Source organism: Manihot esculenta, chromosome 18 (genome assembly GCF_001659605.2).
Source record: "Manihot esculenta cultivar AM560-2 chromosome 18, M.esculenta_v8, whole genome shotgun sequence".
Taxonomy (NCBI): Eukaryota; Viridiplantae; Streptophyta; class Magnoliopsida; order Malpighiales; family Euphorbiaceae; genus Manihot; species Manihot esculenta.
In genome coordinates, this window is record NC_035178.2 from 703293 (window position 1) to 721258 (window position 17966).

The window sequence follows — 17966 nt, forward strand, 5'->3', positions numbered from 1 at the left end:
TAGATGAGAGAATAGAGAGAATTAGAGAGGGAAAATGACTAGAATCTTGATATTTCTTGGATTTTCAAAGAAATTCAAGAAAGAAGAAGAAGAATTGTAAAAAGAAGAGCAGAAGATATGGATTCCAAGAACAGGAAGCAGCAGAAGAAAATATGAGAAAAACCTGGAATTTAGTGTCTTTGGATCGTAGGCTCTGATACCACTTGTTACATAGCTTGTAATTCCCTTTGAAACAAAAAAAATGGGGAGTGAAAGAAATAGAAGTAGATTGAGTTGAGAAAAGAAATAGAAAGGGGAGAAGTAATAGAGAGAATTAGAGAAAAGGAAAGTGCAAAAATAGGAAGAAAGAGTTTATCTTTATTACAAATGATTTGGATATCTTTCTCTTTACAAGTTAGTTCCTATTTTTACTATTTTGAGTCTCATAACTACTTTCTAGGGTTACAATTGACTGAAGTGACTAATCTACTATTTCTTTATTCCTTAGGCATAACAGAGGCAGCATTGATTAACCAGATGATGTTCATAATGAGCAAGCCCAAGAAGAAAGATTTACAACTCAAAAAGGTTGTGCATGTCAAAATAATAAAACATTTTCATTCACAAACTACCTACTCATGGGATCCAGCTGCTAGATCCAGAGTTGAGGATTATTACATGTCCAAGCACATAAAAAAAAAAGCACAAATCAACAATTGCATGCAGTTCCACCATCAAAGCCGCCCTGTTCCAATAAAATAGGTTAAAGTAGGTCAGGTTTCAGGGTTTTGCAGAGATTATTGAAGAATGTAAAATCTCAATCCTATCTATCAATCAGAAACTCTGCTGCGGTATATTCTTTTATTAAAATTAAATATAGCTCGAAGCTTAACTTGACCTACATGAATCACCTGCCTTCTGTGACCCTGAAATAACTGGGCCATCTAGAGTTGCAAAAGAATAAACGAAGGATTTAAGATTATGACAGCGACATTTTGAGAACCTCTGTCGAAAAAGAGGTACAATTGGATCCAATTTGTGGAGGTAAACAATCTAGAAAACCTAAATCCCTCAAATGCTCATTGAGGGCCTAATAAATAAAAGAGTCCACAATATATTTATTTGTTTACGGAGCAAAGGAAAAGTAACTGATTTAAGCATTCAAGCAAAAATCCAGATGAAAAATGTCCGAGATTTAATCAAATAATTCATGCTAGCACTATAATGCATAGAAGAAATGGACATGGATAATCAAAAACAAAAGTGGACAAATAGAAAAGTAAATTGTATCAAACCCTAAACATAGAACGAAGAATTAAAAGAAGAGAGAAGAAAAACCAACCAAAAGAGAGAAAGAGGGACGACTAGGGTCTTATTTGGGGGACTTGTCATCCTTGGAGGAGGATCCATATCGAGGTGGAGAATATATTAAAGCCGCCACCATAGCTCCAGGCAAAACCCCATACTTGGCGACCGCAGCCAGCTTGGCCACCAAAGGCTCTCCCCTCATGAATGCCATTTTCCCACTTTAGCTTTCTCGACAATACTCAGGAGACCAATTTGGGGGATTGATCCTTGCTTAGCAATAGGCAGTAGGCAATAGCAGCCGTGATTGATTTATTCCAAAATTTGGGCTTACGCTCATCGTGAATGAATGAGAGGGAGAGGCCCTGGGCTTTGGCCTTTCCAAACCCAAGATTTTCTATATTGAAAATATAAATACAATTTACTATATTTAAATTTTTATTCAAATATTTAATGAGTTAATACAACTTTAAATTAGATGTAATCACTACAAATAGAAACCATTGATGAATGTGCTAATATTTAATAAATAAATATTTTTTAAAAAATATTTTTTTATAACTCAGTGTTTGAAATAATTGAAGAAATTAATTAATAAAAAAATATTATAAATTATTATAACAAAATGACTTTTTTTAATAAAAAAAAAAAATATAAATTGTCCAAACGTAGAGGTTGGCGATGGAATAGGGTGTTAGCGGACAAAACCGACAGGCAGCGATGGATCCCATGTGGCTCAGCGCATTTTTGAGGAAATGGTAATGTATTGGAAACTGCCTGATCTTGACCCACATGCAAATATCTACTATCCTATGACCTTCATTCACATGCTTTTTCATTTATTTCCCTTTTTTTCATTATTTCATTTATATATAATAAATTTTTTAAAGAAATTAATTTTTTAAACTTAGCTGTTTATATATATACTTATTCAATTTAAGATTCACACATTACTTTCATAGTAAATTTTATTCAAAATGTTATAAAATTCAAATATTTAAATAATAATTTTTCCATTATCTATTAGAAAATTTACTTTGAATGTGATATGTAATTAAATTATTGAATATTGTATGCCATTCATTAGACAATAAATTAAGATATGAATGAAAGAAGTATTAATTCAGTGTCAATTCTTAAAAAAAGTATTACTTACCCAAAAGAAAACCTTAAATCAAATTATTGTGAATCAAAATTATAAAATTACAATGAAAAATCATTTATGTAAATTTATATTTTTGCATGAGATCTGGTGGTTGAGTTTATCTAATTCGTTTTATTGGCTAATTAGTTAAGTGAGTTTGGGCTTATGTTTTGAGCTCTGTGGTAAATTTCTGTGCAACTTTCTTATTCATGTTAAAAATTTTTTTTTTTAAATTTATTAATCTAATTAATAATTGAAAAGTCCAACAAAATTAAAATGTCAATCTTTTGGATACACAGCAGGATAGAATAATTAATAATTAATAATAAAAAAGAAGATTTTGTCCCTCGACACAACGGTAGATGTCCAATTCTTACAGAACGAGTACAGTTCAGACCATCATTGCTACTCCAATAATTATTATAATTAAAATCCAAAGAGCGAGGCCAAAAAAACAACAACTATATAATATAAAATAACAACAATATCTGTCCTCCAACCCCATCGCTTGATTGGTATTGGAAGCCATAGATTCCAGACACCCTTCTCCAATTCCTACCCCCCCCCCCCCCCCCCATCAAAAGATTTGCTTAACTTTTCAGTTTTAATTCCAAGTTCTTGGATTCTGTTGGTATATCTCACTGTAGAGTGACTCTACTTGTACTCACTGGGAACTTCTAATGGTTTCTGGGGAATTTAGTATGTGGGTTATTGAGGGGAGGTTTCAACTCGGTGGCGTGAGTGAGCAAGGAGCCAGCGTTTGACGGGTATTGCGTTGCTGTTGAAGGGTTGTTGGGAAAAGGGGTCCAATTAATATCAGTTTCAATTTCAATCTCCAAAGTTGGTTTCTTTTCAGACTAAATATCAACTCTTTTCCTAGATATTTTTACGAACATCTCGTGTCACTTGTCTCTCCCCAAAGATTCCTTAACCAAGTATCCAGTTCATCAACCACTTGGATTATTGGTATTTTCTCTTCTCTTCCAAACAGAAGCTAAATCTTTCAGTGCATGAGCCTCTACTCTTGTTACTGGCCAATCGATAGCAGATTAATCTAAAGAGAACTCACCTTTCTGTTTTGTTCCATTTGCTGATGTTAATTGGGCTTGTATTTTATTCTTAATTGAGTAAGTGTATTAATTCACAGCATGTTTTCAAATTTAATAAATTTATTCATTAGACTCTGCCTGGCTGCTGGGGTAGGTTGATTCCTGTGTTTTATAGTCTCTGATGAGTGCAATCAGATCTGAAGTATTTTGCTGATTCGTTATCTGAGATATTGTTTTCTTGCAGATTACCTAGATAAAAGAGTTTGATTCATTGGTTAAAAGATGAACGGAGCTGCATTAGTGGCTATTGCTGCTTGCATTGGGAGCTTCTTGCAAGGATGGGATAATGCTACAATTGCTGGTACTTCTTCCTTAAATGGTTAATTTTATCGTCTATTTGATCTTCAATGACGACCATTTTGAATGTTTAACATCTGTGTCTATTTTGATTCAGTGTAAACTTTTCTGGGATTGTGGTTATAGTAGTCGAGCTTACCTAAGGGCTTTATTTATTCTTTGTTTGGTTCTCTAGCAAAGAATATTCGGTCTCAATGTCAAATTACTGAATGGATTCAGTCCTGCCCTTTTCTTTCTATTCATTTCAGGGGCAATTGTTTACATCAAGAAGGACCTGGATTTGCAAACTGCAGTGGAAGGTCTAGTTGTGGCCATGTCACTTATTGGAGCCACAGCAATCACAACATGCTCAGGAGCAATATCAGATTGGCTTGGTCGGCGTCCAATGCTAATAATTTCATCCATGCTTTACTTTATTAGTGGTTTGATAATGGTTTGGTCCCCAAACGTGTATGTCCTGTGCATAGCAAGGCTATTAGATGGATTTGCAATTGGCCTAGCTGTTACACTTGTTCCAGTTTATATATCTGAGACTGCCCCATCAGACATAAGGGGAATGTTAAATACCCTTCCTCAGTTCACTGGTTCAGGTGGGATGTTTCTGTCGTATTGTATGGTCTTTGGAATGTCATTAACACCCTCACCAAGTTGGAGGTTGATGCTAGGGATTCTTTCTATACCTTCACTGTTGTATTTTGCATTGACAATATTTTATTTGCCTGAAACTCCTCGATGGCTTGTGAGTAAAGGAAAGATGCTTGAAGCTAAACAAGTTCTGCAGAGATTAAGAGGGAGGGAAGACGTTTCAGGTATTTCACTCTATTCCCTTTCTTTGCTGTTGTCCTTTCTAGGAAAAAGGTTCAGTAATTTAGGTATCAGATTCAGCCAATGGCATAAACGCTTGTTTGTTTTAGCAGTCACCAGAGGGCCCTAATTAAAGTGGATGGTTTGCATAATCATCTTCAATATAACTTGGGATTATAGTTTACTTATCACAATGAGTTATTTCCGTTGGAGCAGATGTCTGGATTATTCTGGCTGCTTCAAATCATCAATTTTTTAGTGGGTCAACTTGAAATTTTATTAGTAGTGTCAAAATTAAAAACTTACTACTTTTCAACTGAATGTTTGATACATAATTCTTCCGAATGTTAATATGTTTCTGCTAAATAGTTTTAAGTTACTTATTGGAAGCATTAAAGCTCCCTCTTTCTCTCTCTATTTTTATTATTATTTTATATCATCCATTGTCCCCATAATTTACTTTTGCATGGATGCCAGACAACTTGCTTTGCTAGTCTCAAAAGTGATATGGAATTAAAATTCTTTTATAGAATATCCTGTTTCATTTGCCGTGGAATTCCGATATTTTCACATTGTTATTGGTCTGCCTCGAGTCTGATGAAAAAATCCTTACTTTTGGATTTCATGCCGAGATTTATAGTCACATGTTTGTGGTTAGTTTATTAGAACTTTGAGTTGACATTATGGCAGCATATCCTCTCTTTCTTTTTTTTTTCTCAGATGAAAATAGCATGCAACAGGTTTTCAGATTGGTTCATGTATTTAACTATGTAAAAATCCTATTGTTGGAAATTTCTAATCATCCTTTTCCCATTGAAGTAGCTTATGATAAAGTGGATGTTGCTAAAGCTTCTATGATCCACAGGTGAGATGGCTTTGCTGGTTGAAGGTCTTGGTATTGGGGGTGAGACATCCATAGAGGAGTACATAATAGGCCCTGCTGATGAACCTGATGATGATCAGGAACCCACTGCTGGGAAAGATAAAATCAAATTGTACGGGCCTGAAGCAGGCCTTTCCTGGGTTGCCAAACCTGTCACCGGACAGAGTTCTCTTGCTCTTGCATCTCGCCAGGGAAGCATGGTGAACCAAAGTGTGCCTCTTATGGATCCTCTTGTGACCCTTTTTGGTAGTGTTCATGAGAAGCTTCCTGAATCAGGAAGCATGCTTTTCCCTAACTTTGGTAGCATGTTTAGTACGGCAGAACCTCATGCCAAACATGAGCAATGGGATGAAGAGAGCCTTCAGAGGGAAGGTGATGACTACGCATCAGAAGCTGCTGAGGGAGACTCGGATGACAATTTACATAGTCCATTAATCTCGCGCCAGACAACAAGCATGGAAAAGGATATGCCCCCCCCAGCTTCTCATGGCAGTATCCTGAGCATGAGACGCCATAGCAGTCTCATGCAAGGAACTGGGGAGGCTGTTGGTGCTACAGGTATTGGTGGTGGTTGGCAGTTGGCATGGAAATGGTCTGAGAGAGAAGGAGAAGATGGGAAGAAGGGAGGAGAATTTAAAAGGATTTATTTGCACCAGGAGGGAGTCCCTGGATCTCGTCGTGGGTCTCTAGTTTCACTTCCTGGTGGTGATGTTCCTGCAGAGGGCGACTATGTCCAGGCTGCTGCTCTTGTAAGTCAGCCTGCTCTTTATTCCAAGGAGCTTCTAGATCAGCATACAGTTGGACCTGCAATGGTTCACCCAGCTGAAACTGCCAAAAAGGGACCAGCTTGGGCTGCTTTACTTGATCCCGGAGTTAAGCGAGCATTGGTTGTCGGGGTTGGAATTCAAATCCTTCAGCAGGTAATCCATTTATTTTCGTTATTGAATTGAAATTAGCAACAGTATCCCTGCGATCCACACTTGTGGATACATCATGTATTGTGGCAAATAACTGAAGCTTTTTTTCACACTTGCTTGCAGTTTTCTGGTATAGGTGGTATTCTCTACTACACTCCACAAATTCTTGAAGAGGCAGGCGTTGAAGTTCTTCTTGTGAACCTGGGAATTAGTTCAACGTCTGCATCATTCCTTATTAGTGCATTCACAACATTTCTGATGCTTCCTTGTATAGCCTTGGGCATGAGGCTCATGGATATCTCAGGCAGAAGGTGGTTCCTTGTACACTTTATATGAATTTCATTCACAAAAGGGTATTTTGTTAGACGAATTCTTCCCTGTTTTTTGCAGGACCCTGCTACTCACTACACTTCCTGTGCTTATAGTCTCCCTCATCATCCTAATAATTGGGCAACTGGTGGACTTGGGTACAGTTGCCAATGCAACAATCTCAACCGTTTGTGTTGTTATCTACTTCTGCTGCTTTGTAATGGCTTATGGACCAATTCCAAACATCCTGTGCTCTGAGATCTTCCCCACAAGGGTTCGTGGGCTCTGCATTGCCATTTGTGCCTTAGTATACTGGATTGGGGACATCATTGTCACCTACACGGTGCCTGTAATGCTAACTTCAATTGGACTTAAGGGCATCTTTATAATTTTTGCGGTGATGTGTAGCATGTCTTGGGTGTTCGTGTTCTTGAAGGTCCCAGAAACTAAGGGCATGCCCCTTGAAGTGATTACGGAATTCTTTGCTGTTGGAGCAAGACAAGCTGCTGCTGCCAAGAATGATTGATAGAAAAAGCTTGGATGGATGGCCTGTTGATTATTATGCAGTTTGAGCTGCTACAGATGTCATTATATTGAGAAAAAAAAAATCATAATTAAACAATTAAAATTACCATTTTGTTTCATATTTTTTTTTCATTATAAATATATGAGTAATATATAGATACTTGACTTGGACGATGCACTGTTCTTAGCACTATGTTCAACGGTATTGCTATTTCTTTTTATTTAATTGGAGATGTTTTGAGTGTTTAAAGAAAATTTTCATTAGATGTATTAAATTCTTGTAAATTTATGTCAATTTTTTTTATATGAATTTACTTTTTTTAATTAAAAAAAAAAATTGCAAGTGGAAAGTTGTATTTCTCCGAGTACATGTCAACTGGATGTTAGGATGTGAGGATTTTATATAGTAAATTTAAGTCATAAGGATGTTAGGATCTATAGTCGCTAATGATGTCACAAGATTGCATTCATATCCCATTTTCTCTATTAGTTGCATCATTTTAAGACAGATTATTTAGTATATCTAACAATTTTTTTTTTTTTTTACATAGATGTGTTCTGAATTGTGGTTATGGTTTGAGAAAATCGAAAACTGAACTTGATGAGTTTAATTTAATGTATTATTTATTCCTCAGCGGTGATAAATATTATCATTAAGATGATTTTAATAATGTGATGTGTGAGGTGGTGACTTGGTGGGTCATGCAGGTACAATATAAAGCTTATTAAATTGGAGGGTTCCAGTGAATACTTCCTTTCATTTCATTGGGTCAACACAAACAAAACAAGGAATCCGTATTCCAATTCCGTCAACACTTATTAGTCAGGGGGGATGTACCAACCGAAATGAGGTCAATTTTTGGAGTAATATATTTTGTATATATCCCTTTTTAATTTTTTGAGTTTCTTAAATGTAAAACTTTTTCTACAAGTAAAAAGTCAATCCCACCATTTTTTTTATTAAAAGAAAAATAACATTAAAACTTCTTTCTAGATTCGTCACGATATTAGTGATTTATAAAATAAATATACAAGTTAGTGACTTGCATTTGTGTAAGCATACCATAAGCACACGTTTGGTTCATTTATAAATTCAACCAAACCAAAACCCATAATGGGAGAGGTTGTTTTTGTTTTTGTTTTTAATTGAGTATAGATAATAGTGCATTAAGAATTACGTTCTGTGAATATCTAAATTTATATAGAAAATAAATAAGAATTATTTAATCCTAAAATGAAGATGGCGATATTACTCTAATTGGTTAATAAGGTAGCAGTGTAAGTTTTTCCTTCGTTGGCTTCACTCTTTTAAAACTGTTTGATAAAAGTATACAAGGATGGGTCACCAAAAGCGACACAATTTGCTTGCAAAAGGGTAAAAAACAAATTGCCCAGCACATTAGCACCCAGCACAACTCCTGGGTGAGAGAGATTAAAATTTTAAATTACACCCTAATCACTAAATAATTACACAACCAAGGTTGACTATTTCTTTCTGTTGGGGTAATTTTTCTAATGTTTTTTTTTTTATTTTTACAGATATTGACATACACACAGGTACGTAAGCCAAAACACAATTTCTAGTCGGATCCATGCTTCATTCTTCCTTTTCTAATCCTAATTTGCTGCTCTCCATCTAATTTAGTTCCTGGACTAATAGTCAAGCATCTTAATTACTATCACACAACGAGAGATAAGAAGGCTAGGGCAAGAACCTATTGGCCTCATCTGCTCGCTCCTTGAATCTAGCCTCCGTTCCAGCTCCGCCGCTCGTACTAGCCGGGAAACCGCCACACTTCTGACACGTGGTTACCACCAAAATTTGACGGCAAGATGGACAGGATGAGTGGGACCCTAGCCACATGTCGATACAGTTCACGTGGAATCCATGACCGCACTGAGGCAACACTCGGATTTCGTCTCCGTTTGTGAATTCCGTCAGACAAATTGCGCAATCGGTGAATTTGGCTGCAGAATTGGCAGAGAAGGTCTGTTTAGGGAGGGAGTGAAGGATCTTCTTCTTCAGACCTTTGTTTGCAGCTGAATGAAGAGGAGGCTGAGACCGAGCCGAAGCCGAAGCCCTGGAGTTAGTAGGGGAAGAAAGCCTTCTAAGCCAGGCGCAGCGGGCGACGGCGATGAGTCCCAGAACACATATAAGAGCGCATAGAAGTGCAGCCAGTATCACCACGAAATCTGAGTCCAAAGTAGCCGGTTGTTCCGGCGAGTCCGAAGTAGCAGCGCCGGTGATCGCCGACGAGTTTACGGCGCGAAGAAACCTGAAACAACGAGTCATTTGAAGCGAGAGGGTGAAATTGCCTTGCTGTTTCACAGCGCGTGACAGTGTGCGTAAAGTGTTTATTAGTATGATTATTAATCTCAGCATTGAATGATTTGGGCTGGGTTTTATTATTGCCCTTTTATTTTAATTTGTTATAAAATACTAGTACAATTTATTTATGTATTTATTAATTTTTTTTTTCATATTATTTTTTTACTTTTTCCAAAAATAAAATAAGTTTTTACTAAGAATAACCAACAAAAACAACCTCTCGATCAAATATATTATTAGCTTAGCTCAAAATTATTTTTATCATGATAAAATTTGATCTCATTCAATAGATATATTTTTACATATAAATAATTAATATAATTTTTATGAGTTGAAGTAAATTAATCATAATGTATTTGCAACAGAGACAACGATTGTATCCATGAGGTCAAAAATTAATTTTGAAATTTATGAATTGAATAAACTAATCCACCACGGACATGTCGCAAAAAGAGCTAAAATCTTTGTTACAGGTTGAATCTCTCTTTGCTGCATAAAGATATAACACAATTTCCTCACGATTCTTTTTTATTTTTATTTTATTTTTAAAGACATAGGAATTGAGGATTGGGAAATCTATGAGTGCTTTTTTTATTCCCTATTAATATTTTTTTATTTTATATTTTATTTTACAACTTAGAAAGAATGAAATTTAAATATACAAAAATGGGGACAACGTATTCCAAGAACCCAAGAGACCAAATTATAAGAAGAAACATTGATCGTCAGAAGTACAAAATTATTGTATAAAAGCAAGCTTTTACCCAAGACACAGGTGTTACCAAACAATCCAAGATTGTGATGGTAAAGCTTTCTGCGTTTGATGCATAACATCCTTCACCGACTTTTTACTCGTGTCAAAAAGCAATGCATGGCAAATTTGAGCTTCATTTTTAAAATAAATCTTAACATAAATATTCAATCTGTGATTATAAAATTAAGTTTTAGAATTAACTTTTCAAGAGTCATCAGTCCACGATTAATGATTTCAAATTATTTTGCTGTTCACTGGTTATTATTCCATTGATTTTATTGCTGCAGGATGCACAAAACTCATATCCAAAGGGGATAAAATCCAGCTTCAGTAGGACCATTACACGTCTCCCTGTAAGTGTGTGTGACAATATCCATTTTTGTTAAGGGGCTATTCTCTACCACAATTCATGGGCTTCGCTCTTTGCTTATCGATCTAATACATATAATATATCAATATGACTTTAAAAACGATTGCTCTATCTCTAACAAGTTAACAACTTCTACCAAGCATAGTATTAAACTTGATAAGATGGTATTCCCAAGTCTGTTGTGAGCTGTGACCATATCTTCCTCTCATCTTACATCCAAGTTGGCTGCTTTTGCATCCCTGAGAGGTAGAAAGCCACAGCCCCTAACAGCTCCACAAACCATGAAAGGAAAACACGAAAGAGTTGGGAAATATCAAACATTCAACTATAATCCTGTTTAGCCTCCGGAGAGGAGTACCTAGAGGACAAAGGATTATGGCTTACATAAATAGCAAGTCGAATTTTGCTACAAATCAGTTTTAACTTTTTGTCCAAAGCTTGCTGTAAGTGACTTGCAACCACAGAAGTTGGGATCACATGTCCACTCAATATAGGATGTCTCTAATCAAGGAATCAGTTCATTCTAACTCGTCTTAAACCAATAATCTCTATGACATATCGTTAGGCAATCACTGATATGATGGAATATAGAACATTCAGAGTAATAGTCAATAAAATCACCAATATTTGAAACAAGAAAATATGGCTTGACATAAAAAGAGGGACGAATCATAGTTCCAGGTAACATTTAAGTTCAAGAGTTTGGCCTTCACAATCACCCAGTGAGACAGCGACAACATTTACGTCAGAACTCTTTGGTAGACTGGCATAAACCAACTCATTGTGTATCTCACATATCATGCCTGCAACCAACAATGTGAAATCTTGGTCATTGAAATAATAGACCTAAATATATATCTTAATGCACCAACACCAAACAAAGAGCCAGATGTGCTTGTGATTATATATGGCAAAAGTTTAAATATTTACAACAAGAAAATTCTTCAATGAATAAAAGGTAACAGGAAACAAATAAACCTTAGGACTTTGTTCCACATCCCTGAGTCATGGAACTGGGAACGCTATGAAGAACAGAGTCTACAAAGACAGTTATTTCTCTTGTGCTCTCAATGTATCTGAAGCAACCCTTCACCTTTGTTTACCAGCATTGCACATTTACTCAATGTAACCCTAACAGAGGGACAACTTTTGATGGAAGAGCTTTACTAAATCGTTCACCCTAAAATATGAGGGACAGTTTTAGACTTCTCCTATGGATGACAAGTTGTTAGTCGTGAATAAAGTGTTCTTGCACATTGTGGCCCTTGAAAATCCAGTTGAGGACCCAAGACATAAAGGCCAATCAGTATTCTACTAATCACTTCTGAGTTCTAAGCACCTACTCAATTGAAATAAACATAATCAGCAATTTTCAGTTGAGCGTCTCACCTCCAAAGATATGCCGATTCATACTCACAAATCAAATCTCACATTCCATCTACCATTCATGTCAGCATTGAGGGTCCAGTTATTTTCCCTAATCTGCACGTAAGGAACCTGAAAGGAAGAAGAAAAAGGAGCAAAAGGAGTTAACTTGAGAATTCAACAGCAAATGAGAAAATTGAAGATCAGTATGCTACACGGTGAAAGCTACTAATGGATTTTTTAATGGAAGGTACCATCTCACTAAGTTGCATCATTACACACATAAACACTCTTTCTAACCTGATTGTCCCCTGATAAAGTAAAGCAGGTGTTATGAATATTTAAGCAGCTGACTCATTGAGATCATGCAGGAAAGGAGTGTCAAAATCATTTGCTTGTTGTAATTGAAACAGTCATTATAACATGTGACCCTAATTCAGAATTAATTATTCAATTTATCCCAAAAAAACCTTCAATTCCAAAAGCGGGGAAAAAGCAACTTGGACAACTGGCCGGGACATTGTAATCGGCCAATTAGAATTCGTCCTCATCATCTCTGAGCAATCTCCCCTCCCCATCTTCCTTTGCTTGCACTCCCTCTCTCCCTCCCTCACTGGTTTACTGTAAATCATAACAAACATTTGTGCCTAATGCTTAACCAGAAGCTAAAATCTACCTTCCACCTAAAAATGTGTAAACTGGAAGATTGCATTATATTCTTGGAAGATTAACATCATCATTTTCATCTTCTTGTTCATAGAGAGAAAGAAGAGGTAAAGATAAAAATCAATGGTGGAAGACAGAATGGTCAGGAAGAATCATGACACAAGCTATACAATGCAAATTGAAGCACATTTGTATGCAGAAAATTAATGATGATAAATTGTATGAAGTTTAAGAAGTACACTAGTAGACTTCTAAACATTATTGGCAAGCGGAACATACCTTATCCACCACTTCATACCCAATTTTGAACCTAACGTCTTGGTCTTTCTGAAAATTAAATATGCTCCAAGCAAATTCTGCAGCTCCTTTTGACTTCCTCTGTCAACATATCAGAAAACATTAATTGCACAGGGAACATAGAAAAACATATTACGTTTCAGATTTTCATTTCCTAGTTATAATAATTATATGAGAAAAAAAAAATACATTTGGAATTTTGGGAAATGGCAAAAAGATATAACAATGCCATCAGGCTAAAATGATTGGAGGAGCAAGAATCCTAATAAACCAACTACAGTTCCTTTAAGCTTCTCCGGGAACCAAAGAAAACACCAACCTCTTTAAATTCTTTGTCAATATTGCACCATCCCTTAATATTGAAGCTTAACAAACCATCACTAGTCACAGGAAAGGCTTTCTTTGCTCGCATTCTGTATGTGAGCTTCTCATGTTTATCGTACTGCAATCCCACACCAAGGCTGGCTGACAACTATTATCAGTCAACAAAATAATCAGTATAACAACAATAAAGATCTAAAGACAAGGAAAAAAGGAAGACGTACATCTGGGTAGAAGCGTCTTATCATTGCACTAAAATAGCTTGGCGCCCCAATTCTTGTATCTAGGGCTCCATGAACCTAACCACAATTTAAATAAAAAACAAAAGAGGAGGAAATCAATGCCAGCTAATATCAAACATGAATTCCAAATGAGCAGGAGTGAAGCGCTTGAAGATGGTAATAAATCAGCCTCTGGCAACAGAAAATGTATAGGCTTCGCATGGAATCAAGCAATTTTAACAAACAATGAAGTTAATTAGAAGTTAAACCTCTTAAGGATAAGAAATATTTGTGAATAAATACAGTAAAGAGAGATGAATTCACCTGCAAGCGGGTTATAGAATCGAGAGGAAATTTTTCCTTGGCATGGATTCTCAGAGCTTTGGAGTCTCCTCCATATCTCAAAGACGTCTCCATACGTTTGGTATGAAGTCTAATCTGAATAAGAAGAGGAGAAGCCCTGAACCGAAAATTGACTTGCCCGTCCACAGCGCAGACCACAGTTATCGCCGCTGGCTGCGGTGTATACTGGCACAATATACGGTGCTTCTTCACTCTGTTATCTTGGAGAGCTACGGCTAAACTGAACCAACAAGGTAAGGCCACTTTTTCAGGTACGAGGCCAGAAATTACTGTTAAAGTTATGGGCTTTGTCTAATGGGCTGGCCCAAGCCAGCTGAACCAGCCATTGAGGAGAGAGACTGCGATCTTCATTAGTTTTTGAGGAAAAGGAAAACTATCGAGGAAGACGCAGGCGCAGACGCAGACGCAGACGCAGACGCAGACGCAGACGCAGACGCAGAGCCTATCTGAGATTGGATTAGAATCAACGAGATGGGGTTTTGGTTGAGGTTCAATCTGCTTGTGTTTACTATTGCAATTCTATCAACTCCTGTACTTTCCGATCTGATACTCTCTAAGGTTGATCGACGTGTAAGTTATTTCCTCCTATTCTATCTGTCTCCAGTTTCTACAAAAAACCGTGTCTCTCTCGCAACCCTTTTTGCTGTGAAAACTGAGCTCCTTCATCATTTTAAGCTATAATGCTTTCAGTTTATGGAGATCTCGTTTGCTTTGTTTTCATCTTTGTGATCTAATGGAAGCCAAATGAGCTGAAGTTTCGTATTTGGTTTGAGTAGAGAGTAGAAAGGAAGAGAAATAACAGAGCTTTTATCAGCTTCTATTGATTTCTTTTGCTGTTTGAATTGTCTTCTATGTTGAGATTCAGAATTGACCTTAGATTACTGTGTTCTGTCTCACTTTTGATAAATGCATGTTGTTTATTGCATTGAATTTTTTCTTGTTCTTGTTTCTGATTCTTGTTGATAACCCTAGCTTGATTTTCTATTGCAGATTGATTTGACTTCACAAATTGTACGCATCACTTCAAACCTAAAGGTGCTTAACTGGTTTTCCTCTGTGTCTGTGTTTTCCTTTCTGGTTTAATTTTTTGTAGAACGATTTTTGAACCTTAAAGCTAGAATTTCGTATTTTTCTGGCAGCTTATTGCATTTATTTATGTTAGTTTCTTATAGTTATGATCCTCTGACCAAATTTGTTGCTTCAGGTGGAGAATGCTGGTTCCAGTCTCGTTTCAGAGGTTTTGCTGGCTTTCCCAGAGCTTCAGGCAAAAAATTTGGTATATTTGGTGGCAACAGCTAATGAAGGAAAAGGCAAAACAAAAGGTTCTAGTGTTAGTCTCCCTATTGAATCTGCCAATCCAAAAGGAATGCCTCCTGCATTGAATATTTATTCTGTATCATTACCCAAGGCTCTTGGTGAAGGGGATGCAGTGACTCTGGATGTTTTGGCCGTTTTTACCCATACTTTAAAACCGTTTCCTGAGAAAATTACTCAGGCTGATATTCAGTTGGTTTTGTACCAGGATAGTGCACACTATCTCTCTCCATATGCAGTAAAGTTTCAGTCACTCAGCATTAAGCTGCCTGATGGGAGAATAGAGTCGTATACAAAAATTGAGAATACTAAGATTCATGGCTCAGAGATCAAATATGGTCCATATGAGAATCTCCAGCCATTTTCATTCTTGCCCATAGTTGTGCATTTTGAAACCAATCAGCCTTTTGCTGTTGCTAAGGAGTTGGTGAAAGAGATAGAGGTTTCACATTGGGGCAATGTGCAGGTCACAGAATGCTACAACATTGTCCATGAAGGTGCTAAAAGCAAGGGTGAATTTTCTAGGTCAGTAAGAATGTACTTGATCTGTTTGTCTTTTGCTAAGATTCTGTAAACTTTATTCTGATTTTTCTTCTCTCTTAAATCTTGCAGGCTTGATTACCAGGCCAGACCACAAGTTAGAGGTGCATCAGCCATTAGACATCTTGTTGCAAAATTGCCACCCAGAGCTCATTCCATTTATTATAGGGATGAAATTGGGAATATATCTACATCTCATCTTTGGGCTGATTCTAAAAAGGTAGATATTTTGAATTGTTCAGATCTTTTCAACTCCTGCTTCTAATTGAGTTACCTCTTGTATTTGCAGATAGAGCTATTGATGGAACCTAGATATCCAATGTTTGGAGGCTGGAGAACAGCTTTTACCATTGGATATAGTATGCCACTTCAGGACTTCTTGTTTGAGTCAGAGGGGAAACGTTTCCTTAACATCTCTTTTGCTTCTCCTATTAATGAGTTGGTAATTGATAATCTAATCGTGAAGGTTTGTGATATAGTGCTCATTTGGTTTTAGGTTATGTAAATATCTACCAGCTGCAGCCTTGTGATCTACAGTAGTGCTGTCTTGACTCAGTATTTTGATTGCAGGTTGTTTTGCCTGAGGGGTCCAGAGATTTATCTGTTTCAATCCCATTTGCTGTGAAGCAGAGGCAAGAGGTATCTATGAATTAATTTTTTTCATCCCTTTCTCGTGTATTCTTAAAATCAATTTTCATTTAGACTACTTTTAGTCATAGGTTTTTCTTTTTAATGCTTGGAAAATTTGTTGGACATCTTTATGTAATTTCAAAATTTTTGTTTACCACAGTCCAAAATTTCCCACCTGGATGTTGTTGGTCGACCAGTAGTTGTGCTGGAAAAGGCCAATATTGTGCCAGAGCATAATCAGCATTTTCAGGTACTCCTTTCGCCTCTTTGTTATTTGAATGAACTGTTCAGTTGAGTAAATACCTTTTTAAAAGAATGCTTCTTCATTGTTTCATGAATTTTATGCAATTTCTGTGGTAGCTTCTCCTTAGAGTTGTCATGGGAATATTGAGAAATTACTTCTTCCTTATTGCAGGTCTATTACAGCTTCAACAAGCTTTCGATGCTTAGTGAGCCATTTATGTTGATTTCTGGATTTTTTTTCCTCTTTGTTGCTTGTATTGTATATGTGCATGTTGACTTGTCAATCTCCAAGTCATCTGCTTCTTATTTGGCAAAACTGCAGTGGGATGAGGTAAGTAGGGTGTTGACACAATATTCGCAAGTTCACTGTCAGTTTTTTAACTCCAACTTGGAAAACCTACATGTATAATAGAATCTTTATAATTTCAGGTGCGTGCAACAATTCAGCAGGTTGAGAGCATCATCAAGCAATGCTTAGCAACACATGAGAAGCTTGAAGCGTCTCTACGTGATCTTTCTAGGATAGGAGATGTCCAGTCTTGTAAAACCGCTCGCAAGGCAGCTGACAGTTTGTTGAAAGAACATTCAAAAGAATTGAAGCCCTTGCTAGCATTCCTACAATCATCTCCTGCAGCTTCTCATATATTGCCTAAGGTTCATTTTTATATTTATGATGCAACTTAAGGATTTAGAATGCATCTCAATATCATAGTTAGTCCTAGTAACGTAGCGGAAAAAAAGGTTAAACCATCACAGGCAACATGAGTTGGTATTTACTTGAGAAGTGGTGCCTGTTGTGGTTTATCTTGAGTCATCTTCTTACTAAGTGATCTGTAATGATCATACAGGTGGAGGAGTTGGTGGTTAAGGAGAAAGAATTGCAAGAGAAGTTGATGGCGAAACACTCGACAATAGTGGACTGCTATGAGAAGAAGCTTGGAGGAAGGGAAATTGAGAATCGGATTGCTCCACAGCAGCAAAAAGTTGTAGCCTTGAGACAGGAGGTTGAAGATCTTCTAGAGTACATTGATGAAATATAAATTGAATGAGCAGCGGCGTAGTAAAACTAAATATCGGGGTCAGAATTTTGGTTGTTTATTAAGTTATGTTCGAAGAGATAACTGTGAGTTCCATGGTTACATTTTGTTAGACTATACTTTTAGTTTGTCATGATAAACTGGAATTTTGAACTTCTCTTGGGGAGCAATTAGAGATTAGAGGGCTGTAAGCGAACCAGTCCTCTTGACCAACAGTTTTTTGTGTGTACTGTACATGTTCATA

At 36.6% G+C, this 17966-nt stretch overlaps 4 protein-coding genes and 1 long non-coding RNA gene across 6 annotated transcripts; 2 read left to right on the top strand and 3 right to left on the bottom strand.

The window, feature by feature from the left end:
* Window positions 1–504: 504 nt before the first annotated feature.
* Window positions 505–1670, bottom strand: LOC110605786. The gene is made up of 2 exons (XR_002486444.2): window positions 1322–1670; window positions 505–724 (listed from the first exon to the last, which is right to left on the bottom strand). It is a non-coding gene; the product is annotated as an uncharacterized LOC110605786 (long non-coding RNA).
* Window positions 1671–2987: 1317 nt separating this feature from the next.
* On the top strand, window positions 2988–7446 carry LOC110606582 (monosaccharide-sensing protein 2). Of its 2 annotated transcripts, none has more exons than XM_021745450.2 (6): window positions 2988–3555; window positions 3722–3838; window positions 4083–4643; window positions 5504–6441; window positions 6562–6749; window positions 6829–7446. In XM_021745450.2, exons 2-6 carry the CDS (start codon window positions 3760–3762, stop codon window positions 7271–7273), a joined length of 2211 nt encoding a protein of 736 aa, XP_021601142.1. In that variant the 5' UTR covers window positions 2988–3555; window positions 3722–3759; the 3' UTR covers window positions 7274–7446. The 2 variants fall into 2 exon arrangements, with proteins under 2 accessions (XP_021601142.1, XP_021601143.1); XM_021745451.2 differs by having other exon boundaries at window positions 2988–3394.
* Window positions 7447–8639: 1193 nt separating this feature from the next.
* Window positions 8640–9641, bottom strand: LOC110606021 (RING-H2 finger protein ATL8). The gene has a single exon (XM_021744736.2). The coding sequence runs from the start codon at window positions 9563–9565 to the stop codon at window positions 8975–8977; it is 591 nt and encodes a 196-aa protein (XP_021600428.2). The 5' UTR covers window positions 9566–9641; the 3' UTR covers window positions 8640–8974.
* A 1617-nt stretch (window positions 9642–11258) lies between these two features.
* Window positions 11259–14205, bottom strand: LOC110606487 (outer envelope pore protein 21, chloroplastic). Its single transcript, XM_021745308.2, has 6 exons — window positions 13920–14205; window positions 13599–13673; window positions 13373–13525; window positions 13036–13134; window positions 12115–12222; window positions 11259–11528 (listed from the first exon to the last, which is right to left on the bottom strand). The coding sequence occupies exons 1-5, from the start codon at window positions 14010–14012 to the stop codon at window positions 12139–12141; spliced, it is 504 nt and encodes a 167-aa protein (XP_021601000.1). The 5' UTR covers window positions 14013–14205; the 3' UTR covers window positions 11259–11528; window positions 12115–12138.
* A 117-nt stretch (window positions 14206–14322) lies between these two features.
* Window positions 14323–17937, top strand: LOC110606486 (dolichyl-diphosphooligosaccharide--protein glycosyltransferase subunit 1A). Its single transcript, XM_021745307.2, has 10 exons — window positions 14323–14528; window positions 14949–14993; window positions 15163–15797; window positions 15885–16032; window positions 16102–16278; window positions 16383–16451; window positions 16603–16692; window positions 16858–17016; window positions 17115–17339; window positions 17534–17937. Exons 1-10 carry the CDS (start codon window positions 14430–14432, stop codon window positions 17723–17725), a joined length of 1839 nt encoding a protein of 612 aa, XP_021600999.1. The 5' UTR covers window positions 14323–14429; the 3' UTR covers window positions 17726–17937.
* Window positions 17938–17966: the final 29 nt, after the last annotated feature.

Coding starts and splice junctions, on each gene's coding strand:
- LOC110606582 (XM_021745450.2), top strand. CDS start 3,760: ATGAACGGAGCTGCATTAGTGGCTATTGCTGCTTGCATTGGGAGCTTC. Junction 4,644..5,503: donor AGGGAGGGAAGACGTTTCAG/GTATTTCACTCT, acceptor TATGATCCACAG/GTGAGATGGCTTTGCTGGTT. Junction 6,750..6,828: donor ATGGATATCTCAGGCAGAAG/GTGGTTCCTTGT, acceptor TGTTTTTTGCAG/GACCCTGCTACTCACTACAC.
- LOC110606021 (XM_021744736.2), bottom strand. CDS start 9,565: ATGACTCGTTGTTTCAGGTTTCTTCGCGCCGTAAACTCGTCGGCGATC.
- LOC110606487 (XM_021745308.2), bottom strand. CDS start 14,012: ATGGAGACGTCTTTGAGATATGGAGGAGACTCCAAAGCTCTGAGAATC. Junction 13,674..13,919: donor ATTCTATAACCCGCTTGCAG/GTGAATTCATCT, acceptor AATTGTGGTTAG/GTTCATGGAGCCCTAGATAC. Junction 13,526..13,598: donor TAAGACGCTTCTACCCAGAT/GTACGTCTTCCT, acceptor GACTGATAATAG/TTGTCAGCCAGCCTTGGTGT.
- LOC110606486 (XM_021745307.2), top strand. CDS start 14,430: ATGGGGTTTTGGTTGAGGTTCAATCTGCTTGTGTTTACTATTGCAATT. Junction 14,529..14,948: donor TCTCTAAGGTTGATCGACGT/GTAAGTTATTTC, acceptor TTTCTATTGCAG/ATTGATTTGACTTCACAAAT. Junction 16,279..16,382: donor TTGATAATCTAATCGTGAAG/GTTTGTGATATA, acceptor TTTTGATTGCAG/GTTGTTTTGCCTGAGGGGTC.